Consider the following 27,135-nt stretch of genomic DNA (forward strand, 5'->3'; position numbering starts at 1 on the left):
ATTTGAAAAGGGATACATCTCGGTCTGGCTGCGACCGAACGTTGTGATCGGACGTAGTGACCGAACACGTCCGATCACCCATCGGACGCGTCCAATGCACACGACCTGCGCGTCCAATCGTCCCACAGTCAGCCCAATAATTTAGCCAATGGCTCTATTGTTTGGGGGTGTCTATAAATATCGTTTGGCCGGCTCTAGCTCACTCTCTTGGCCATTTGCATTGACATATCAACCTTATGAGCTTAGCTAAAGCCCTCCCACTCATCTCCATCATTGATTCATCTTTGTGAGATTGGGAGAGAATCTAAGTGCATTGCTTGAGTGTTTATATCTAGAGGCACTTGGTGTTTGTGTTTCGCTGTGGGATTCACTTGTTACTCTTGGTGGTTGCTGCCACCTAGATGGCTTGGAGCAGCAAGGATCGTCGAGCAGAGGTTGGTGATTATCTCTGGTTCCGATCACAGTGATTGTGAGGGGTTCTTGACCTTTTCCCAGTAGAGAGCCAAAAGGTACTCTAGTAAATTACTCGTGGCTTGTGTGATCCTCATCTTGTGTTGGTTGTGCGGCACCCTATTGAGGGTTTGGCGTGTGATGCCAATTAGCACGTGAACCTCCAAGTTAGTGAATCGCCACAGCGGGGACTAGCTTGCCGGCAAGCAAGTGAACCTCAGAAGAAAAATCATTGTGTCTTGATTGTATCCTTGGTATTCATTGGTATTCACTCTTTGGTCACCTGCCATGGTGGTATACCTCTCTACCACTCTCTTGTATTTCATTATACATTCAGTTGGATAGAGCTAGTGGTAGTTAAGACTAGATAGTGTATCATTTAATTGTAATACTCTCACTAGGTTGATCACCTAGGTGTATATTAGTGACATAGCTATGTGTGATATATTAGAGATCATAGAAAATAGAATTGGGTAGGTGACTTGCAACCCCAAGTATAGTGCTAGCGTAAAATTCACTTCGCCGTCTTATTGACTAATCATTTGTCTTAGTGTTGTTGTAGAAAATTTTAATAGGCTATTCACCCCTCTCTAGCTATTAGGATCTTTTTAAGTGGTATTAGAGCCGAGGTCACCGTGATTTGAGGCTTAACAACCTTCGATATAAAAATGGCTCAAATCAATAACACCAAGAAGCCACCCCAATTTGATGGCACAAATTTTCCATATTGGAAGTCAAAGATGATCATACATATCAAGTCAATCAATAGAAGGGTGTGGAAGGTGGTAGAAGCCAAAATTGAGATTGTCGATCCGGAGAATCCCACCACAGCTGAAGAAGTGCTTCTTCAAAACAATGATATTGCTCTAAGTGCCATTCAAGATGCAATTAATGAGAGAATATTTGAGCAAATCAAGAACATTGAGATAGCTCATGAGGCTTGAAAGAACTTGGAAGAATCATTCGAGGACACTAAGGCAATGAAGGGTGCAAAGGTATACATTCTCAAGGAGAAATTTGCTAGCTTCAAGATGAAGGAAGATGAGAGTGTGCCAGACATGTTCCATTGGATGGAAGTGCTTGTCAATGATCTCAAAGCACTTGGTGAGAAGGTGGAGGACAAGAACTTCTCTCATAAGTTCTTGAAATGCTTACTCGCAAGATTTGGCATGTTGGTCACATTGCTAGTGAGGACCAGTTTGGACACAATGACACCAAACCAAATCTTGGAAGATATCATGATCGATGATGCTTATAGAGATGATGATGAGAAGGAAGAAAAGAGAGAGAAGGATGACAAGAAGAAGAGTGTGGCATTCAAGGCCACATCATCCAAGGGCAAAGCAAAGCAAGAATCATCAAGTGAAGATGAAGACTTGAGCTTTGATGAGATGGATGATGAGAAGATGGCTCTCTTTATCAAGAGATTTGGCAAGTTCATGATAAAAAAGGGCTACCGTGCTAGAAAAAAGAAGTCATCATCCAAGAACAAGGAAGAGTCAAGAAGGTGCTTTAATTGCGGAAGCAAAGATCATCTTGTTGCTCAATGCCCATACAATAGTAACAATGACGATGACAAGAAGAACAAGAAGAAGGAAAAGAAGGAAAAGAAAGTGAAGAAGGACAAGATGACCTTAAAAAAAAGAAGGGTGGTTCATATGTTGTCACTTGGGATAGTGATGCTTCCTCAAGTGATGATGATGATAGTGATGATGACAAGACCACCAAGAAGAAGGTACTTGCAAGCATTGCTATCAATGAGAAGCCTTTTCTCTTTGACACTCCATCATGCTTCATGGCTAACGCCACTAAGGTACAAACTTATGATGATGGAAGTGATGAGGAACATGATAATGAAAATGAAAATAAAAGTGATACTGATGATGATGAACCAACTAAGGATGAACTACATGACATGCTAGATGATGCTAAAGAACACTTTGACATTAAGAGAAGGGAATGTAAAAGCTTGTATAAGGAAATAAAAGCCTTTAAGCAAGCCATTGATGAGCTAAATGCATCTCATGAGAGGCTAGAGGAAGCTCATGAGAAGCTTGGCAAGGCTCACAAGAAGCTTGAAAAAGTTCATTCCTCTTTGCTTAATGAATAAAATGAGAAGAAGCATGTTGAGACATGTGATGTAGGCTTAACTTATGATATAATTGATGAATCATTCTATAAGTCTATCATTGTTGCTCCCACTAACCCTTCTTATAGCACTTCTACTTTCATCTTATCTAGTAGTGATGGTTTCACTTGTGATGCCTCACTAATGGTTGAGAATAAGACCCTCAAGAAGGAGGTCAATAAGCTCACTCACACCTTGGCTAAGGCCTATGGTGGTGAGGACTGCTTGCTTATGTGTTTGGGTATCCAAAGAGTTTCTCTCTATAAAGAGGGATTGGGCTATACCTCCAAGAAAGGCAAGGCGGCCTTTGCTCCTCACAAGACTAGTTTTGTAAAGAACAATGATCGGTTTTGTACTAGTTGCAAGCAAGTTGATCATAAAGAGCATGAATGCAAGAACAAGAGCAAAAATGCTAATGTATCCTCAATTAAGATTAATTCTTTCTATATGCTTACTAAGGGTATAAATGGTGTGAAGGCTAAGTTCATTGGTGCACCATGGATGGGCTCAAATAAGAAAGCCATTTGGGTACCAAAGAGCTTAGTGACTAACCTTCAAGGACCCAAGCAAGTTTGGGTATCTAAAAGAATTGATCTTCTTTTGTAGGTCAATTACAAAGCCGGAGGAAGGCATTGGGTTCTTGATAGTGGGTGCACTCAACATATGATCGATGATGAAAGAATATTCAATTCAATCAACACCAATGGCAATGATGGTTATGATAGTATCATATTTGATGACAACGGTAAAGGCAAGGTCAAAGGGCTTGGTAAGATTGTAATATCCAATGATATGAGCATTTCAAATGTGTTGCTTGTAGAGAGCTTGAACTTCAATTTGCTATCCGTGGCTCAATTGTGTGATCTTGGATTTAAATGCATATTTAGAGTAGATGATGTAGAGATCATATGTATAGATGGTTCTAAATTGATCTCCGAAGGGTTTAGATATGAGAATCTATACTTGGTTGATTTTAATGCTAGTGAAGCTTAACTATCTACATGTTTGTTCACTAAGTCTAGTATGGGTTGGTTATGGCATAGAAGGCTTGGTCATGTTGGAATGAAACAATTGAATAGATTGGTTAAGCATGACTTGGTTAGAGGCTTGGAAGATGTAGTGTTTGAGAAAGACAAACTTTGTAGCTCTTGTCAAGCCAGAAAACAAGATGGAAACACACATCCTAAGAAAATCATGATGAGCACTAGTAAAGTATTTAAGTTATTGCATATGGACTTGTTTGGGCCAACTCAATACACTAGCATTGGTGGTAATAAATATAGCTTTGTGATAGTGGATGATTATACTAGATACACTTGTGTATTCTTTCTAGTAGAAAAAAATGATATGTTTGCAACATTCAAATCATTTGTCAAAGGCATTCACAATGAGTTTGAAACAACTATCAAGAGAGTTAAAAGTGACAATGGTAGTGAATTCAAGAACACTAGAATTGATGAGTTGTGTGATAAATTTGGAATTAGACATCAATTCTCGGCCAAGTACACTCCACAATCAAATGGCCTTATTGAGAGGAAGAATAGAACACTCATTGATATGGCAAGGTTTATGCTTAATGAATACAATGTGAGTCAATCTTTTTAGGCCAAAGCTATCAACACTGCTTGCTATTGTAGCAACCGCCTCTATTATCACCCATTGAAAGAGAAAACACCATATGAGCTCTTGAACGGTAGAAAGCCCAACATTGTATATTTTTGGGTCTTTGGTTGCAAATGCTATATCTTAAAGAAAGGCACTAGATTGGGCAAGTTTAACAAGAAATGTGATAAAGGATTCCTACTTAGATACTCAACTACTAACAAAGCATATAGAGTTTGGAATTTGAATAGTGTTACTCTTGAGGAAGTTCATGATGTTGAATTTGATGAAACCAATGGTTCACAAGAAGAAAATGAGAATTTGAAAGATGTTAGAGGCATTCAACTTTTAAATGCCATGAAGAACATGGATGTTGGTGAATTGAGGCCTAATTATAAGCAAGTGAATGATGATGAAGATAAAGATGATCATGTGCAAGTGCTCTCTAACTCAAATGTGCAAGATGATACAAATCAAACTAGTACAAGTGGCTCTCATGATAATGAACAAGATCAAATGGCTAGTGCATTATCTCAACCAAATAATCAAGCAAGTGCAAGCAATCAAGTTTCAATACTCCAACCAACCAATATTGTAAGAGATCATCCTTTGGACACTATAATTGAAGATATTTCTAGAGGTGTACAAACAAGATTAAGATTGGCTTTATTTTGTGAGCACTTCTCATTTGTGTCATCTATTGAAGCAAAGAAGATAGATGAAGCATTGAAGGATGTTGCTCAAATCCACACTGCCGGTTCTAGTCTTAACCCGGCAGTGTTTTTTAGAATATCACTACCGGTTGGAGACTAACTGACAGTGATGTTTGATATCACTGCCGGGTTGGAGCAACAGACAGGGATAGGAAGACCCCATCACTACCACTTTCCCTCTTTGTTTCAATTTCGGGTAGTGATAGGGGGTTTAGCCCCGACAGTGAAGGGTTACTCTAAGGTAGCATGGGTGAGACCTTTTCATTTCATCGTCCCGCTTGGAGGTAACTAGCTTAGAATTCAAGTACATCTCCTGGCTCTTGAAAACCAATCTTTGTGTAGATGCGACATGGGAGGGGAAGATTGTTGCGAACTAATCAATCACACAAAATCTGATCAAGATAGCTAAGGTGACAACCACCAAGATACGGCGGCAATCAACTAACACACCATGTGTCACGGTTGCCAAGCTTGGACACAACAGTAACAATGAGCTCCAACTTCACAATGTGGACCAGAGCCAAAACCATCAACAATGCCAGCCATGCGTCAAAAACATGAAGTGGATGCAGGGAATGAGACTTATGCCTAGTCACCACCTTAGAAGCTTGGCATATAGGTCATGGTCGCCAAGCTCGGCATGAAAGTTGTCTTTTTTGAAAGGATGGCAAAAACTTTGCTACAATTTATTAGAAAAATAATGGTGAAAAAACAACAAAGACGAATTGGCCAAGAAGCCACCCACTTACAACTCACAACTTACATCCGTTCTAGCATCTAAGAGTATGAGCACAAACCTTAAAAAAACTGTGCAAAAGAAAACAAAACGTACAACACGAAAAACCATTATGAGAAGCGGTTTGAAGACCTAGCTAAAACCCAAGCATCATCAACACATAGAGTCTAGAGAGCACCTCAGCTTTGTTGCTTTAGGCAAGACTAGCCGGAGGATTCCAAAATTCGCCAACTTAGGCCATGTTCGCTTCAACTTATCAGCCTGATTTATTAGTTATGATATAATATTTTTTTCACTAATCGATGAATAGTATTTTTAGCCTGGTTTATCAGCATGTTCACCGGCTGGTTTTTACAGCCGCCGCCGCTGCTGAGCAGCTGTGACTCACGAATCAATGTGCTAACAGCCAGCAACAGTTTTTTTTTTTTTTTTTTTTAAATACAAGCAGCCGAACAGTGACAAAGAATCCCATTTCGAGTTGAGTTTTCGTGCCCACCTCACAAGACTCAGCATGTTTATTTGGCCGTGACTTGTCATAAATAATCGTAAATTTCTAATTAAAACAATATTTTTCTTTCATATAAATCAACCAGTAATATTTTTTCGTGAACCCGCAATGGCAGAGAAAGTTGACAAGAGGTGATGGACACCAAATTAAATGAGAGAGGAGAGGAGAGGAGAGAAGAGGAGAGCGACTGGCAACAGCAAAAGTCTTTGCAGGAACACAACTTCGCAACATGCACGGGGACAAGACCTGCAGGCCACGTCGTCGTCGTAGCGTCCCATCAAAAGCTGCTAGCTGGCACCTCTGTTCGCACTTAGTGGCAGGCTAGGTGTGAACTAGAAACGCGCCTTTCGTTGATTAGTCCAGCGGCGAATATATAGTGATAGTGACGAGAAACTTAGTATTTTTTTTATTTTATAATTTTTATGTATTTTTGAGATTTTATTATCATAAAGATATAATTTTATTTACTCCTAAAATACATAAGTAAAAGTTTATATGAAAAAATCCTTACTAAAAACATGCCATAATCTGTAGCAGTTCTCCTTTATTAATGCGATTCTTGGAGAGGACGGAAGAAATTAAATGGGGTAGTTAGTTTAATGCGTCTATCAGCTGATTGGGCTGGGTAGGCTTATTCAGCTCATGTCATGGCCACGTTATGTTATCTAAGGGGTGTTTGGATCCAGCTACTAAAATTTAAGAGGGATATCGAAAGGATGTTGCATGAGGTGTTAGGATACTAATAAAAAAATAAATTACATAATCCATTAGTACTCCACGAGACGAATTTTTAAGCCTAATTAATCCATCATTAGCGCATGTTTACTGTAGCAAACCATTGTCAAATCATAAACTAATTTGATCAAAAGATTCGTCTCGCAAATTAGTCGCAAACTATATTATTAGTTTTATAATTAATCTATATTTAATACTTCATACATATGTCTAAATATCCGATAAGACAACGACTAAAATTTAGTAAGCGCAACCAAATACCCCTTAAAACTGAAACTGAAAGCATGCATTCATGTGTGTCCAAGTCCAATCCGCTCAATTCCTAGCCGGTAGCTGGAGGAGGCACGTGCGGGGCACAGCAATAATGACCGCAGTGTCTACCTATTCTTTTGCTACTACGACAAGAGGATGAACAGTACAAGCTAATAAGCAGCTTGTTAGGTTGGTCGGTTCATATCATTGCTGGTTCGTGAAGAAGTACTACTGGTTGGTTTGTGTGAGAGAAAAATACTGTTTCGACTGAAAATTTACGATCGTTTACGACAAGCCATAGCCAAATGAACAGGCTGAAGAACTTGCACAATGGTACTAATCCATGCAGAGGAGCCGGCGCACGTCTGGATGCCGCAGCGCCTGGAGCCCGCTGCCGCGCTGGGAGCCCACGCGTCGCCTGGAGCCCGTTGCTTTGCTAGCTTGCTGGTTGCAGGGATCTGCGCCGGTGGCCTGCCGCGGAAGGGACCTGATCCGGTGGCTTGCGCGTCGCCACTCGCGTCGACGACCCGTGGCCGGCCGCACCCACGCCTTGGCCGGGAGGCGCCGCGCCGAGGGCACGCCACCACCGCTGGGCCCCACTCGCGCCGGTGCATCGCCCCAGGGGCGCCGTTGCCTGGCACCCGCCGCCGCATCAGAAGGGAAGGGGAGAGAGAGAGGAAGGGGAGGGCGAGATGGAGGTGAGAGACAAGCAACTAATTTATTTTTTTTAAAAAGAGATATAATCTAAGTTGGCTTGTATGTTGATTTGAGAAAAATCTGAGGAGGTTTTCGTAAAAATTGTTGAGAGGGTCTCTGGAGCGTGGGTTGATTTTCGATAAAGAGAAGGTCTTATTTGCAAAATAACCTGGAGCATATCCGATATAGATTGCAGGTTGATTTCGAAATAATCGGAGGTGTTTTTTGCAAAATATACTGAGAGGGCCTCTGGAGCGCGGGTTGATTTTCGAAAAATAGAAGGAGTTTTTTAAAAAATGATCGCGGCTCGCCTGATCTGGGCCGTCCGCGCGCTCGATCGAACGGCTTCGAAAAACACACGACGTGGCACGCTGGTTGGCCAGCTTTTGGAGGCAGGATTCATATGTAAAAGATTGCTTTAGGCAAGACTACCCGGAGGATTCCAAAATTCACCGCCAACTTGGGCCCTGTTCGCTTCAATTTATCAGTCTGACTTATTAGTTATGGTATAGTGTTTTTCTCTTATTAATTAAAAAACAGTATTTTTTAGTCTGATTTATCAGTTTTTGCGGTGGATCGATTGCTAAGACGAAGAGCATAAAGCGACAAACAGCATGTTCACCCGCTTGTTTTTGCGGCCGCTGCCGCTGCTGCTGCTTGAGCAGCTGCCACTCACGAATCAATGTGCTAACAGCCAGCAACAGTTTTTTTTTTTTTTTGAAATACAAGCAGCCGAACAGTGACAAAGGATCCCAGATCGAGTAGGGTTTTCGTGCCCACCTCAGGCAGACTCAGCCTGTTCGTTTGGATGTGGCTTATCGTAAATGATTATAACTTTCTAATCGAAATAATATTTTTCTCTTATATAAACTAGCTAGTACTCCGTCTGTTCCTTTATCAGTGTTGTTGTAGCTTTTGAGGAGGTGCAGCACAAAACTTATGAATATGGACAAAGGGATGATCCAGATGCACAACAGAAGATGTGAACGTGGACAGAGCTGAAGTGTGTCAGAGCGACAATCAATACGGGACAGAGGGAATAGTATTTTTTTTACAAACCCGCAACGATACGAACCCAGGCTGATAGTGAAGGGTTACTCTAAGGTAGCATGGGTGAGACCTTTTCATTTCATCGTCCCGCTTGGAGGTAACTAGCTTAGAATTCAAATACATCTCCTGGCTCTTGAAAACCAATCTTTGTGTAGATGCGACATGGGAGGGGAAGATTGTTGCGAACTAATCAATCACACAAAATCTGATCAAGATAGCTAAGGTGACAACCACCAAGATACGGCGGCAATCAACTAACACACCATGTGTCACGGTTGCCAAGCTTGGACACAACAGTAACAATGAGCTCCAACTTCACAACGTGGACCAGAGCCAAAACCATCAACAATGCCAGCCATGCGTCGAAAACATGAAGTGGATGCAGGGAATGAGACTTATGCCTAGTCACCACCTTAGAAGCTTGGCATATAGGTCATGGTCGCCAAGCTCGGCATGAAAGTTGTCTTTTTTGAAAGGATGGCAAAAACTTTGCTACAATTTATTAGAAAAATAATGGTGAAAAAACAACAAAGATGAATTGGCCAAGAAGCCACCCACTTACAACTCACAACTTACATCTGTTCGAGCATCCAAGAGTATGAGCACAAACCTTAAAAAAACTGTGCAAAAGAAAACAAAACGTACAACACGAAAAACCATTATGAGAAGCGGTTTGAAGACCTAGCTAAAACCCAAGCATCATCAACACATAGAGTCTAGAGAGCACCTCAGCTTTGTTGCTTTAGGCAAGACTAGCCGGAGGATTCCAAAATTCGCCGTCAACTTAAGCCATGTTCGCTTTAACTTATCAGCCTGATTTATTAGTTATGATATAGTGTTTTTTTCAGCAATCGGTGAATAGTATTTTTTTAGCCTGGTTTATCAGCATGTTCACCGGCTGTTTTTTTCAGCCGCCGCCGCCGCTGAGCAGCTGCGACTCACGAATCAATGTGCTAACAGCCAGCAACAGTTTTTTTTTTAAATACAAGCAGCCAAACAGTGACAAAGAATCCTATATCAAGTTGGGTTTTCGTGCCCACCTCACCCAGACTCAGCATGTTGTTTGGCTGTGACTATTGTAAATTTCTATTTAAAACAGTATTTTTCTCTCATATAAATCAACTATACTAAGAGGGTATTTGGTTTCTACAGGGAAATTTTAATCCCTGTCCCATCGGATGTTTGGACACATACATGAAGTATTAAATATAGACGAAAAAAATAACTAATTACACAGATTGTGGCTAATTTGCGAGACGAATTTTTTAAGCCTAATTAGTCTATAATTTGACAATGTTGTGCTACAGTAAATATGTGCTAATGGTGGATTAATTAGGCTTAATAAATTCGTCTCGTAAATTATTCTCCATCTATGTAATTAGTTTTATAATTAACTTATATTTAGTTCTCCTAAATAGCATCTAAACATCCGATGTGATATGGACTAAAATTTAGTCTATGGAACCAAATATCCTCTAACCCGATGCAGAGAAAGTTGGCAACAGGTGATGGACACCAAATTAAATGAGAGAGAGGAGAGGAGAGGAGAGGAGAGGAGAGAAAGGGAGTCGACTGACAACAGCAAAAGTCTTTGTAGGAACACAACGTCGCGACATGCACGGGGACAAGACCTGCAGGCCACGTCGTCGTCGTAGCGTCCCATCAAAAGCTGCTAGCTGGCACCTTTGTTCGCACTTAGTGCTCGTTTAGTTTTAAAAAGTTTCTCCAAAAATGCTATAGACGGAAAAAAAACTAATTAGATAGTTTGGTTGGAAATTATGAGACGAATGTTTTAAACCTAATTAGTCTATGATTAAACACTAATTACATAAAAAAAACAAAAGTACTACAGTAGCTAAATTTCCAAAATTTACGAACTAAACGCAGCCTTAATAGCACGATAAGTGTGAATGTGAACGACGACTGAACATCGTGACAATGTCCCAGGGCCAGTTTAGTTCTCAAAATTTTGCCAAAATTTTTAAGACTTCTTATCACATCGAATCTTTAAACGCATGCATGAAGCATTAAATATAAATAAAAAATAAAACTAATTATACAGTTTAAACGAAATCCACGAGACGAATCTTTTAAGCTTAATTAGACTATGATTGAACACTAATTGCCAAATAGCAATAAAAACCGCTACAATAATATTTTGCCAAATTTTTTGACATCTAAATAAGGCCCTAGACAACAACGCCAGCTAGCTAACTTTTTTGGTTTAGGGCGCCCAGTGGATAGCTATTTGGCTAACTATTATAAGGTGAATAAAAAAATATATAAAATAATATTTACTTTTGTCTCCTACCTCTATATAAATAGTCTCGGTTCTTTATTTTCTTGAGTGCTATTTTCGTTCTAACTTATAAGATATTTTGGTTTTTTTAGATATATTATTTTTTCTATTTCTGTATATCTAGATATATTGTATATCTAAGTGTATAGTAAAAATTATATATCTAAAAAAATTAAAATATTTTATAATTTAAAATTGAGGGAGTAGGTAGCAAAGTGTGAATCAACCAACACTCAGTCACATGATGTGCACCGGTGGAGAAGAACTATGAAGCCAGAAAGTGATGGGAGCGCGGAATGGGTAGTTGGCTTCTTCATTTCTGGTGGCCCTTAAAAGATATGGCTTAGAATTATTGTTTACTGATTTGTTGTGAAAGAAAAAAAATATTGTTTTTTTTTTGTTGAAACAGTATGGCTCCAACTCCCTATAATTGGTGCATCAATGGAAATATGGGGAGGATGAGGAAGAAGAAGAGACGAAGGAAAGAAGAAAAATAGAGAGGGGGAAGAAGAAGAGACAGGTCCTTTTTTAGGGCCTCTTTAGTATGGCTTATGCCGGCTTCGGTTTCATCTATTTTGCGCAAATTGAGGCACTGTAGCGTTAAGCCGTTTTATAAGTCAGGGTTAAAATGAACTAGAAACTGAGAAAAATTAGTTTTTCTAGCATCACCGGCTTTAACTTCACCGGTGAAACCGTTTTGGATGAGCCGTGTTAAAAAGGACTTTAATCCTATTCTACATCCGCCAGTGGCTGCAAGCACGTAGTTAACTAAAAAGAATCTGAGAAAAACTAGTCGGCAGCAACTACACGCACCATGTGTCATCGTTGCCGAGCTTTGCCACAACAGTAACAAGGAGCTCCAACTTCACATGTTGGACCACACAGCCGAAACCACAATTGTACCGGCCACCCCTACATATAGCTAGCACCAGAGCCCATAGATAGAGAAGGATCGCAGTGCATCACCATTGCCAAGCATCTTGAGTTCCTGACCCCAGCAACCAGAAGCTACGCACTTCGCAGGCCGCCTGCGCACATCATTCCACACAAGCCGTGAGCCTGAGAGCGATTCAGAGCTCTGTAGCCATGGCGGAAGCAGTAGCTGGTTTGCTCACGTCCGGTTTCGTTAAGATCGCGAAAGATAAGCTGGGCTCTGCCATCGGGGACCAGGCCAGTTTGCTGTGGAACTTCACCGACGACCTGGAGGACATGAAGAATGTTCTTGAAACCATCTCGGCAAAGCTGGAGGACGCCGAGAGGAGGTCAATCAAGGAGAATCTAGTGCAGCGATTGCTGAAGCGGCTCAAGTACGTCGCCTTAGACATCTCCGACGTGCTCGAAGACTACCAAGACACACGTGACCAAGCAACTGCAGAGGTGCGTGGTTTTACATTATTATATCCAAAAAAATATCCATCTCGCTTTCTCACGATTCAATACATCTCAAATTTAACAAAATATATAAAAGAATATAGTAATTTGCCATGACAGCTTATTTTTCTGCACTAATCTTGTGAGGTGCCTTCATTTCTATCTCTAAGATTTGTACAATACCTCTACTCCTCCTAGCGGCGATGGAAAGAATATATTGAATGAATCGTCCATTATGTACATCGAAGCTCTCAACATTCACTCCCTCAACCCCCCAAAATATATATATATATATATATATATATATATATATATATATATATATATATATATATATATATATATATATATATATATATATATATATATCAGAAAATCAATCCCTACATGTGTATATAAAACATATTAATTTACTGAAAAAAATATATTGTAACTTACTATGCTAAGACGATTGAATGGTACATTCGACAATATTAGATGGAATCCGCGATTATATATATAGCCCCAACCAAGTATATCCGGCGGAGACAGACGTCCGACCATTTCTTCTCACTAAAGTCAATATATCAAAATTCATATATATATATATATATATATATATATATATATATATATATATATATATATATATATATATATATATATATATATAGGGAGAGTATATTCGGTAGCCAGCTACAAAATAAGTTATTCCGTAGCCACCTTCATTTACGATAATTTTATATACTAATTTATGATAATATCAATACATATTTACGATAGCTGTGTTACTATAACACATGGAGATATTTACCATAACATTAGTATGGAGTTACTATAATCTCGTAAATTAACATAGTAACTATCGTAACTCAAAGTGGCTACAGAATAAGTTATTTTGTAGCCAGCTACAAGGTAGTAGTTCTATATATATATATATATATATATATATATATATATATATATATATATATATATATATATATATATATATATACACACACACACACACACACAATATATCAGAATTCTTATCATTGAAGTCAATATTTTTCATATTCCAAAATTCATACCACTCAAGTCAATATATCAAAATTAATATCACTAAAGTCAATATATCAAAATTCATGTGTATAAAATAACCAAATGCATATCATTGAAGTCAATTGTAATATAACAAAATTCATATATATACAATATATCACTAAAATCAATATGTCAAAATTTATGTTACCAAAGTCAGTATCTTTCCACATATATATCAAAATTGATATATCAAAATATCAAAATATACCACTATAGCAAATATATCACTAAGGGGTTGTTTGGATCCCTTCATTTTGGATGATTTGGAATGTACTTAATGGATTATGCTATTTTGCTTGGAATTTGAGATTCCATGACTTTCTAAAGTTCACATATAAGCCTATCTAAAATTTATAGGGTGGGAGATGGAAATCGATTCTATAGATCACCATGCTATGTTTCTGCTCTATAACTTATAGTACACTCTTTAATTCGCTTCCATATAGCAGAAATGCAACATATAAGCATCTATTTTGCATAACTAACAAAAGTATATAAATATATTCCATATACAACCATATTAGCTTAATTAATATGTCCCTAAATTATAATTTATTAGAATGAATTCAATTCCAAGGATCCAAATGGGGCCTAAAGTAAATATATCAAGATTGATATCACTAAGTCAATATCACCGCGCTCACACTACTAGGTCATATCACTAATCAATATCAAGATTCATACAACTAAGCCAATCTTATTAAAGTTCACATATCAAGATTCATATCATATAATTTATATAACCAGAGATTCATATCTTATAATTTATCACATAGCACGAAGGCAAGAGAAGGGTGGTTGTACCTGTTGGATGCACGGGGATGGCCTTGCGACGGCGGCGTAGCATTCCAGCGGTGGCTCAGTAGCGTGGCCTTGTGGCGGTGGCTCGGCAGCACAGGCATGGCGGGGTCGGCGACGTGCGGCGACGTGGATAGGCTCCCCAGCCCAATTTCCCGTGGCAAGGACGACGACGCGGGCGAGGACGATAGCATGGTGCGCACCTTGCACGGAGGAGATAGGGTTAGGGTTTGTTGCGGTCAGGGCGGGGGCCGGGGATAGGGACCGCAGAGAGATTGACAGTGGCGGCGCACTGCGGGGTGGAGGCCGGACAAGACGGGAATGGATTGGAGCACTGGAGCGCCGGCGTGTCCGGGGCGGCCTTATCAACGGCGGTGAGGTCGAGGAAGAAAATATATAAAATAGTATTTACTTTTGTCTCCTACCTCTATATAAATAGTCTCGTTTCTTCATTTTCTTGAGTGCTACTTCCGTTCTAAGTTATAAGATATTTTGGTTTTCCTAGATATATTATTTTTTTCTATTTCTACATATCTAGTTATATTGTATATCTAAGTGTATAGTAAAAATTACATATCTAAAAAATTAAAATATTTTATAATTTAAAATTGAGGGAGTAGGTAGCAAAGTGTGAATCAACCAAGACTCAGTCACATGATGTGCACCAGTGGAGAAGAACTATGAAGCCAGAAAGTGATGGGAGCGCGGAATGGGTAGTTGGCTTCTTCATTTCCCATGGCCATGAAGAGATATGGCTTAGAAGTATTGTTTACTGATTTGTTATCAGAGAAAAATATTGTTTTTTTGTTGAAATAGTATGGCTCCAACACCCCTATAGCTGGTGCATCAATGGAAATATGTGGAGGATGAGGAAGAAGAAGAGGGGAGGAAAGAAGAAAAATAGGGAGGAGAAGAAGAAGAGACCGGTCCTCTTTTAATCCTATTCCACGTCCGCCACTGGCAACAAGCACATAGTTAACTAAAAAGAATCCGAGAAAAACTAGACGGCAGCAACTACACGCACCATGTGTCATCATTGCCAAGCTTTGCCACAACAGTAACAAGGAGCTCCAACTTCACATGGTGGACCACACAGCCGCAACCACAATGGTACCGGCCACCCCTACATATAGCTAGCACCAGAGCCCGTGGCTGTGTTTAGTTCGCGAAATTTAGGAATTTGACTATTATACCACTTTCGTTTTTATTTGGCAATTAGTGTTTAATCATGAACTAATTAGACTCAGAACGTTCGTCTCGCGATTTCCAACCAAACTGTGCAATTAGTTTTTTTTTCTATATTTAATGCTTTATGCACGTATCACAAGATTTAATGTAATAACCACTGTAGCACTTCTTGAGAAACTTTTTAAGAAGTAAACACAGCAAGCATCCTGAGTTCCTGACCCCAGCAACCAGAAGCTACGCACTTCGCAGGCCGCCTGCGCACATCATTCCACACAAGCCGTGAGCCTGAGAGCGATTCAGAGCTCTGTAGCCATGGCGGAAGCAGTAGCTGGTCTGCTCACGTCCGGTTTCGTTAAGATCGCGACAGCTAAGCTGGGCTCTGCCATCGGGGATCAGGCCAGTTTGCTGTGGAACTTCACCGACGACCTGGAGGGCATGAAGAATGTTCTTGAAATCATCTCGGAAAAGCTGGAGGACGCCGAGAGGAGGTCAATCAAGGAGAATCGAGTGCAGCTATTGCTGAAACGGCTCAAGGACGTCGCCTTAGACATCTCCGACGTGCTCGAAGACTACCAAGACACACGTGACCAAGCAACTGCAAAGGTGCGTGGTTTTACATTATTATATCCAAAAAAATATCCATCTCGCTTTCTCACGATTCAATAAATCTCAAATTTAACAAAATATATAAAAGAATATAGTAATGTCTACGATGCGTAATAAATATTATTAGATAAATTATGGAACATACTTTTGTAATAAACCTATTTGGATATATCAATATTGATAATATTTTTATAAACATAGTAAAACTCGAAAAAAAATGACTTAACCCATACCTAAAATGATTTTTTTGAAACGAAGGTGGTGACACGAAGAATCACATGCCGGCATCATGGGACTTTAATTGTTTGTTCTTTTCACCTTGTGCATGCATGAATATTTGGTATTTTCACCAACACGCATGTCCATATCACTACCCCAGATCTTCACACTAGTGTCGGTTCAAAACACCCATTCACTGTCGGATTTTAAACCGGCACAACTAAACCGGTAGAGATGGGGATTCAGATCACGGTCGGTTCTATTAAACCGGCAGTGTTTTGATGATTCACTTTCGGTTTGTGAAATGGCCCGACAGTGTTTAGGTTTTTTACACGAACTGGTAGTGTTCTCTCGACCATCACTATTGGTTTTTGGCATAACCCAGCAGTGTACTCTCGACCAACACTGCCAGTTTGTGACACAAGCCGGCAGTGTTCTCACAAAGAACACTACCAGTTTGTGGCTTGGGCCGGCAGAGAACATTGCCGGTTTAGTGTTGTCTTGACAAACACCGTCGATTGGTGGCTTTAACCGACAGTGTTGTATTAGAAAACACTACGGGTTCTCACTCAAGCCGGCAGTGTAGTATGAGAGAACACTACCGGTTTTTTACTAACTTGGCAGTGATCTCTTTTTCGTAATTTATTATTTATAATTTATTTTATTGTTTTTTATGGAATCGGGTTTTGCAATATATTTGCTATGGTTAAATATTACAAATCCATCAATATTAAATATTAAAAATCATTCAATATTAAACATTACACATGTTATGGTTATAGATCAAATTGTACTTATGAAGATCTCAAAATTACAATAGTCTAGCGATCAACTTTGGCCCATAATCTGCCTTGTACTTCTTGGACCGTGCAATGTAGAATGTTCCTTTTTTGCAAGCACTCGGACAAGATGAACTTTGCTAGCTCCCCTAACAATCCTATGATCTCCATCTCGGTCAATCTTTCGTGCTTAAATTTCTTGCGCTGTCGTTCAACAAAGATGATATCGAAAGGCATAAATGTAAGACAAAATAGTGTATCGTTTTGTTGAATTAACTGATATAAATGAAAAGGAAAGTATACACAACAATTCATCTGCCTTATTTGATCTCCCGCCGAGGTAGTAGAGCATTGTCCACATTACGTAGAACCCGCATTCATCGTTTCCCACCGGCTGCTTTAGGGTCTTCATTCTCATTTCTGCAACCTAGAATGGGACCTTCGCCCCCCATCATTCTTGCCCGGACACTGCACCACAATATAAAAGTGTGAAAGGGGCAACATTAGAATGTGCTATGTGTGATTAGCAAATAATATGTTATTAGGTTCACTTACTTATTCAGCACTTTGATTAGGGGATCAATATTAGAAAGTGCCTTTTTCTTGGAGTCCCACACCTCGATATGATTTTTAGGAATATCGATATCGATGAAGATGAAATGGTTGATGCAATCACAAAGTTCTAGTTAACGGATAATCTTAACTAAAAAATAAGCATGAAAATAAGAGCCGAGAACGCATACTTGCAGTTGTAGATTAGAAGTATGTTCGTTTTGTTGTGCAACAAGAACTGCTCGAAAACCTCAATTAAACATGTTGTCAGATCTTCCACGTCATTTCCACGAAGGTCTCTGCATGTATTCTCATTGACTTGCTCGGGGTCCAAGAAGGCTATATACGTATTTTGGGTATAAGCAATATTTTGATACATACCTGCATAAACCATGGGAAATGTTTAAATGTTGAAGACGTAGTTAATTATAATATTGTTGTGTGAGTAGGGTACTTACATAGTTCCCAACGTCATTATTTGTGTATCGAGAACGCATCTCTGGCATAGCTGAAGCAAGCAGTCCCAACCGATCAAGCGGCGTTGCAACCAGTCAATGAATTCCAGCTTATGTTTTTATGAAGCCAAGCCTACGACCTGCTCAGATATGAAGTTTGCAGCGACTGCCTGTGCTCGTCAATGTATGGCATCAAATCCTTGTCTTATTGGAGAATAGCGAATTGTGCCTGTCTGAAAGCAATGGGGTCATCTACTGTGATAGATTTCTCACCGATCGTTTCTTTGCCCCCTAGTCTTTCCTCATGATGAGATTCTAGAACTCCGACCCTATTGATGTCTAGATAATACGTGCAGAACTCAATGGCCTCCTCCGTTGACCATCATTCTACCATGCTCCCTTCTGGTCTAAATCTGTTCCTAACATACCTTCTAAAAACTTTCACCAACTTTTTAAAAGGGAACATCTAATGCAGGTACATTGGGCCAAGCCATCTAATTTGGTCAACAAGATGAATGAGTAGATGCATTGAGATATCAAAGTAAGTCGGCGGGAAATGCATCTTCTCAAGCCTGCATAGAGTTTCGGCTATTTCCCTCTGTAGCTGGTCTAGCTTGGACATATTAATGACCTTTTGTGAGATTGTGTTGAAGAACGAGCATAGCTTTATGATTGGGGCGCCGACCTTTGGGGGAGGATACCACACAGGGCAATAGGGAGCAACTGAGTTATAATGATATGACAATCATGGGCCTTCATACACCCATAGTTAAACTTGACTTCTCTCATGTTCACTAGCATCTTTGGGCTCGCACAGTAGCCCGTTGGGACTTTGAGTTCATGGAAGAAAGAAATAAGCACATGCTTTTCTTCCACCTTCAACGTCCATGATGCAACCGAAAGTTTCAGCTGGCCATCCTCTTGATCGATGGGATGCCATTCCTTCCTGAGACCCAAAGTGTTGCATGTCTAGGCCTGTGTTTAGTGAATCCTTCGCTGTCCCCTGGTGTTCATCAAGGTGTTAAGCGTGTTACCGCACACGTTTTTAGTAATGTGCATGGGATCAAGACAGTGACGTACACTCAATAGTGCCTAGTAAGGTAGTTTCCAAAAAAATCGATTCTTTCTTCCAGATGCTCCCTTCAGGTGCTTCTACTGCCCCGTCCCCTTTCCCAAGGACAACATTGAGTTTGCTTACTTCTTGAAGTATCGCAGTACCATCTCGATATTTTGGAGGTCCATGTTTCTCAATAGTCACATCAAAATCTTTTCTGTTCCTGTGGTAAGGGTGATCCTTAGGTAGGAACCTACGGTGTCCCATATACACCATCTTCTTGTTTTTCGGTAGATGTACCGCATCGGTCTCGTCGACACATCTAATATATCCTTTTGTCTTCTCTCTGGACAAGCAACCTCGCCCTGGTAGGTCGATGATTGTAGTGATAAGTAATGCATTGATCGTGACATATTTCTTTTTGTACTCATCCGAAACATCCTTCACCCTTTTCCCACATCTCTGCTAGTTCATCGATCACTGGTTCCAGAGACACATCGATGTCATTCCTAGGTTGTTTTGGCCCTAGGAACAGTAGTGGCATCTGGATGTACGACCGCTTCATACAAAGCCAAGGTGGAAGGTGTATATACAGAGGGTCACTGGCCATGTGCTATGATTACTTCTAACCTAGTCGAAATGATTTATCCCATGTGTGCTCAAACCAAACCAAAGGTGCCTTACCTCTCCACTGATGTTCTTATAGCACATAGTATTGATAGTCCTCCAGTCCTTTCCTTCGGCGGGGTGCCTCATCATTGTATCTTTCTTATACTCTTCACCATGCCAGCGCAATAGCTTGGATGACTTTGCATTTGCAAACAACCTATGCACCCGAGGAGCTATAGGGAAATACCAAACAACCTTTATGGGCCCTCCTCTGGTCTTGTTACCCTCATTTTATGGCCCTTCCTTATGCCATGGACCTTTACACCTGGGGCACACATCCAAGTCTTTGTATTTGTCTCCACGGTACAATATGCAATCACTGGAACACACGTGGATTTTTTCAACTTCGACGCCGATTGGGTAGATCATTTGCTTGGGCAGGTGTGTCTTTTCTGGCAACTCCTTTTTTTCTAGGAGTAGTTTCCTTAGTATACCTAGCAACTGATCGAAGCCTTTATTGCTCAATCCGTTCGTAGATTTGAACTCTAATAGCATGATGTCGGCTTCCAGTTTCCTCACTAGACAATCCTTATACAATGGTGTTTTGCCATCTTGTCTCATTATCTCTAGCTTTCTCAACTGTCTATCACTAAGAAATCCGCTCTCTACATCATGTAGCAGCTGAGAAATGCCATCCTCCTACTCGGTGTTGTGAGCCAATGTATTCCTAATCACATCATTATTAACGGTAGCCACAGGTTGCGTCTTGACACCGGTTTCCGTAATAGCCTCATGGAGGGCTATGTCAAGGATGGCCACATCATCATTGTTTTCTTACGGAACATTCTCACCAACCTCCCCATACATACTCTATATCGTATAGTTTGACATGAACCCCCTAGTAATCAAGTGCATTCGTATAGACTCAATTCTACCCCATTTTCTTTGATTCTTGCAATCTTTGCATGGGTAGAATACACGGTTTCCACCCCCAGCATCGGCTTTGGCAGCGGCGACGGCGAGGAAGTTGTAGACGCCAACCATGTACCACGTGTGTGTTCATGACACACCGTACATCCACTCTCGATCTATCTCTGCACAAAAAATATTTAGACTTCATGCCACTTAAAAATGGGGACAATACAGCGAAATCAATAACAAGTGGAGCTTCATGAACAACAATTGTAGCTCGAAAGTACAATTTATTCTACACTAATTTAATTTAGTCACCCCATTTTGGAAAAAAATATTCTACACTAATTGTTGAAAAATTGAAATTAGTAGCCCCATATAAATTAAAAATCGTAGCCCCATAAATAAACAGTTATTGTACACTAATCAAGAACAATTATTCTACTCCATGCCACATAAAAATGGAGACACTAATTTAAAAAAACTAAAACTGGAGACTTAATCATGAACAACAATGTAGCTACAAACAATGTGTTGGTAGGTGACACATGTATTAATTTGCTCATCAAAATTGTTAAAAAATCTACTCTACTCCTTACAAGAACTAATCATAACATCACATACTAACAATCATCAAACCCAACATGTAATTATCTAGGAATTTAAATGGGTTCATAGACACCAACCTTTTGGATGATGGATTCACCATAATTTTCTTGGATGCCTTCCACAAAATCTAATTGGAAAGTGCTCTCTAAAATAGAGAAACAGCTAGAATGAGAATAAAGCAATGTAGCCACCAAAACAATGGTAAAGTAACAAAATCAAAGAAGTGGATGCTTGTTATTAACCTTAAAGCAAGAAGATCATGCCCATGCTTCAAAATCCTAGAGCTTCATGGTGAAGAATGGCAGCAACAATGGAGGGAGTGGGGAAACGCGTGCCTCCTTGATGGGTGTGCTCAGGATGGGAGGGAGGAGGGAGGAGAGGACAACACTTTTTATACTCAGTTTATCATTGTCGGTTATAGCTACAAACGGACGGTGATAGCACCCCATCACTGTCGGTTCTTGGCTCGAACCGGTAGTGACGTGGACTTTCACTGCATGTTGTCGTGGACCCCAATCATTTTTTGAATTTGATGCCCAGAACTGGCAGGGAAGGGTTATCACTGCCGGTTCACTAGAACCGGCACTGATAGTGCCGACAGTGAATGTCGAATCTGTAGTAGTATATAAAGCATACCCAAATATAAGGCGTATTAACACTAGTGCAGGACTGAGCATCAGTCCTGGTTCGAAAACCCCTTCGGTCTCGGTTTTCCAACGAGGATTGCGTCCTTTAGTCTTGGGTCAGGTAACTGGGATTGAAAGTGGACCTTACCAACCGGGACTAAAGGGGCCTCCAGCAAGGGCCGGGGGGCGCCCATCTTTATTTCGGGTTGGTATCACCGGCACTAAATGTTTTTTCTTTTTCTTTTTGTTTCTTTTTTCTTTGGTTTCTTTTCCATTCAATTTGTTTTCATTTCAAATAGCTTTTCGTATATGTATTATGTGCTACTATTGTACGTCCATAAATAAGAATGAAACTAATTAACAAGAGCTTGTATATTACAATGAGATCATTACCATTCATCAAGTTAATACAAACCACAATAATTTAAACCAAGTCCATACAAACTAGTTGTTCTAGTACACACCAAAGTTCATGCAAACACAAAAGTAGATCATCAAATTTGACTACGTCGTACTACGATCTCGGAGAAGTGTAGGTCACCGATGTAGTACATGAAAATTTCATTGACATAGAGCAAAGCATTAGGTAGTGCACTCTCCCTTGCTTCACAAGTACGAGTACATGGTCTACTAAGGACGACTAGCGGTGGTTGAGATGTGGCTGGGCCAGATTCTCTTTAAGTCACAAGCAACTTGTCCTAAAATCCTTCTGCAGTGAGTTTTGGCCTTTCAGAGGCATATTCCAATCATAACCCAATTGATCAATTGTCTAGTTTAGAATGGCTTCAAAGCTGCAACCTGCGTAGGTTAAGTCATAATCCTAAACCTATAACCGTTGATGTGAAAATGGATATGAGAGCCAAATAGACATAATCATAAATAATGTAAGCTATGAGATCCACTTCGAGTTACCACATCATTTCGGTTGTTTCGAGCAAGACGTGCGCAAAAGCTCGAAACATCATGAAAGGAGCCCGCATTTATAGCTTGTATCATCAAGGAGGATAACGTAGACAGTGTGTACCCATTACTCGCAAGCGTACTTAAACATGCCATGATAGCATATTTTTTTGCACTAATCTTGTGAGGAGCCTTCATTTCCATCTCTAAGATTTGTACAACACCTCTACCCCTCCTAGCGGCGATGGAAAAGCCAATTTGACATTGGATGAATCATCCATTATCTACATCCAAGCTCTCAACATTCACTCCCTCAAACCCGAAATTGAAGAGTGTCTTCAAACCAAACGATCGGTTCAATTACCTATGGTACATTTAAGAATTATATATATATATATATATATATATATATATATATATATATTAGAAAATCAATCTGTACAAGTGTATATAAAACATATTAATTTACTGAAAAATATATTGTTGCTTACTATGCTAGGACGATTGAACGGTACATTCGATAATATTGGATCGAATCCCCGATTATATGTATAGCCCCAACCAAGTATATCCGGCGGAGACAGACATCCGGCCATCTCTTCTCACTAAAGTCAATATATCAAAATTCATATATATATATATATATATATATATATATATATATATATATATATATATATATATACAAAATATCAAAATTCTTATCATTGAAGTTAATATTTTTCATATACCAAAATTCATACCACTCAAGTCAATATATCAAAATTCATATCACTAAAGTCAATATATCAAAATTCATGTGTATAAAATAACCAAATGCATATCATTGAAGTCAATATTTGTCATATAACAAAATTCATATATATACAATATATCACTAAAATCAATAGTCAAAATTTATGTTACCAAAGTCAGTATCTTTCCACATATATATCAAAATTGATATATCAAAATATCAAAATATACCACTAAAGCAAATATATCACTAAGGGGTCGTTTGGATCCCTTCAATTTGGAGGAATTTAAGATTCCACGACTTTCTAAAGTTTACATATAAGCCTATCTCAAATTTATAGGGTGGGAGATGGAAATCGATTCTATAGATCACCATGCTATGTTTCTACTCTATAACTTATAGCACGCTCTTTAACTCGCTTCCATATAGCAGAAATGCAACATATAAGCATCTCCTTTGCATAACTAACAAAAAGTATACAAATATATTCCATATACAACCATATTAGCTTAATTAATATGTCCCTAAATTATAATTTATTAGAATGAATTCAATTCCAAGGATCCAAACGGGGCCTAAAGTAAATATATCAAGATTCATATCACTAAGTCAATATCACCGCACTCACACTACTAGGTCATATCACTAATCAATATCAAGATTCATACAAGTAAGCCAATCTCACTAAAGTTCACATATCAAGATTCATATCATATAATTTATATAACCAGAGATTCATATCTTATAATTTATCACATAGCTCGAAGGCAAGAGAAGGGTGGCCGTACCTGTTGGGTGCACGGGGATGGCCTTGCGACGGCGGCGCGGCCTTCCGATGGTGGCTCAGCAGCGTGGCCTTGCGGCGGTGGCTCGGCAACACAGGCATGGCGGGGTCGGCGATGTGCGACGGCGTGGATAGGCTCCCCGGCCCAATTTCCCATGGCAAGGACGACGACGCGGGCGAGGACGACATCGTGGTGCACACCTTGCACGGAGGAGATAGGGTTAGGGTTCGTTGCGGTGGGGGTAGGGGCTAGGGACAGGGACCGCAGAGAGATTGATAGTGGTGGCACACTGCGGGGAGCACGGGAGCTCCGGCGTGTCTGGGGCGGCCTTGTCAACAACGGCAAGGTCAAGGAAGGGACAGACACAACGGCGGGCGCACGACGCGGAGACGATGGTGGACGGCGAAGAGGTCAGCGGACGGCGGACGACAAAGAGGATGGATGAGCACTCAGCGGCGGGTAAGGAAACAGATCGAGAAAGAGGAAGAGAGAAAGCACAACCGTATATATAAAATTGGGACCTTTAGTCCCGGTTGTTGCCACCAACGGGGACTAAAGGACCTTTGGTTTGGGTTTGTGGCTTAAACCAGGACCTTTAGTCCCGGTTGGCGCGCCACGAAACTACGGCTTGCCCGGTAGTTTCGTTTCCCGCCCAGACAACGGTTTTTGTTTCGTATATCTCTTTTATATATAGACTGACAATTGGTAATTGCGTAGTAAAATAAATATACCTCCAAAAATTGCAAAATGTATTGCTAGCAGAGTAAAAATGTAGTGCTTAGTTAAAATCTTATAAATGATTGCTTTTCGACATAAATTGAGTTTTTCCATCACATTAACGTTAATAATGAATGCCCAAAGCTTGGCCCCACGACCAATATTAGATTTATCTGATCAATTTTGGCTATTATTGAATTTATTTTGTGCTAAAGTTAAGGAGGTTGAGTTACGCCTTGAAAATAAGATATTTTTCTATCAACCTCCACCAAACTTGGTTCATTGTGCAATATGAGACCCAGTATAGAAATTTAGTAACTTTTCTGATCGTTTTAGAGGGTGGCCACAGTTCAACCTCCAATTAGTTCGCACCGTCATGCAAATATTCATTTAAACTTATCGTTTGCTCATCCCGTGGCACGCACAAGCTTGAGAAAAGTTTGAGGCGCATGCGACATCGAAAACAATAAATATCTTAGAAAATCTTAGAATAAATATTTAGGTTCCTATCAATAAAATTACATACACGATAACAAAGACCTTAGAATAAAAGTACATAAACGATAACCAAGACCTTTTTTCGAATAGGTCAATGTTACAATCAGTGTTCGCCTAAACAGATTAAACGGCCAGTAAATGGTAAACGGTGGTAAACTATTTTGTTTAGGGGGTAAACGGAAATTAAACGCTTGACCATTTAAACGGTCAAAAAAACGGCCTAAATGGCCTAAACGGAACGGATATAAACCACATTAAATGGGCTAAATAACTGTTTAAATGGCCGTTTAGGCGAACACGAGGTAAATCTAGTTCAGTTTTATACGGATAAATTTGTATACTTAAGTTTATTATATTTATAAATGTGTACACTTGATATGTTACATGCACAAATATCTATATTTGGTTCTTTTAACGTGCATAAATATATATACATACCAAAATAATTGATTTTTACTCGGATAAATATGTATAAACGCTAGAATACTTGATTTTTTACATGCACATATATAATTATATGTATATTTTTTTAAAGTATAAAACCGTTTAGACCGTTTAACTTTGTTTAAACACCGTGTAAACAGCCTAAACACTAAACGAAGGGCGACCGTGTAATGACCGTTTACCGTTTAGGAAAACATTGGTTACAATCGAAGTGTATAAACATATTATAAAATAACCACTTTAGAAACATTCTTCTAGCACCAAACAGAGGTCAAATAGGTGCTAGAAGATGCCAGAGATGGCTGACGAACTACGCCTTCTAGAGACAGTGATGAACCCATGCCTCTCTGGGTAAACAGTCCATTCATGCCTTGAATGGACATGAAGGCACAGACAGTCCAGAGCACAGACAATTACGTTGTGCAGGCATCACACCTAGCGTCCCCAAGCTTCGGCGCGGCTCTATCTTCAGAAACATTCTTCTAGTACCCCTTATGTGCATCATTGCTGACTACGCATAATAAAATTTATATGTGGATGGCTTTCTCCCACACAGATGCCATTTACGTGGACCCTGGATTGGGCAAACAATAATAGAGATGCTGTGGACACATAAGGTACCGGAGGTCATGGATTAAGCAAACTAAATAATAGAGTGGCTGTGGAGAGTCTCGCGCGCTCGTGGACAGTTTTATAAGCATGAGCAGCGGTGGTAGGTGGAAGCAGTGGTGATCATGTGCGTTGGTCGGTGGGAGGAGTGGTGGCGGTAGGTGGGGGGCCTTTAGTCCCGGTTTTTGTTTTCAACTGAGACTAAAGGTCCCATTAATTCTGGTTTGAACCAACAAACAGGACTAAAGGTCCATTTAATCCCGGTTTGAAGAAAAAACCGAGACTAAAGGTCTCTCGGTTTCAAAATTCATACCCGTGGCCTTTGGACTTTAGTTATTATATATGAAATTTGATATATTGTGTATATATATTTTAGTGATATTAATTTTGATATGAATTTAGTGATATATTAAATTTTGTGATGATAATTTTGG

General features: G+C 39.8%; 1 protein-coding gene across 2 annotated transcripts in view; it reads left to right on the top strand.

The window, feature by feature from the left end:
* The first annotated feature begins 11,988 nt into the window (after positions 1-11,988).
* The window catches only part of LOC136484147 (putative disease resistance protein RGA3), a 28,003-nt gene continuing 12,856 nt past the window's right edge, over positions 11,989-27,135 (top strand). The window contains exons 1-2 of one of the 2 annotated variants that reach the window (XM_066481342.1): positions 11,989-12,546; positions 15,841-16,194. In XM_066481342.1, coding sequence (XP_066337439.1) covers positions 12,256-12,546; positions 15,841-16,194 — 645 coding nt within the window. In that variant the 5' untranslated portion in view covers positions 11,989-12,255. The remainder of the gene's footprint in view (positions 12,547-15,840; positions 16,195-27,135) is intronic. The other variant, XM_066481344.1, reaches the window with a different exon arrangement.

This window comes from Miscanthus floridulus, chromosome 9 (genome assembly GCF_019320115.1).
Source record: "Miscanthus floridulus cultivar M001 chromosome 9, ASM1932011v1, whole genome shotgun sequence".
Lineage (NCBI taxonomy): Eukaryota > Viridiplantae > Streptophyta > Magnoliopsida > Poales > Poaceae > Miscanthus > Miscanthus floridulus.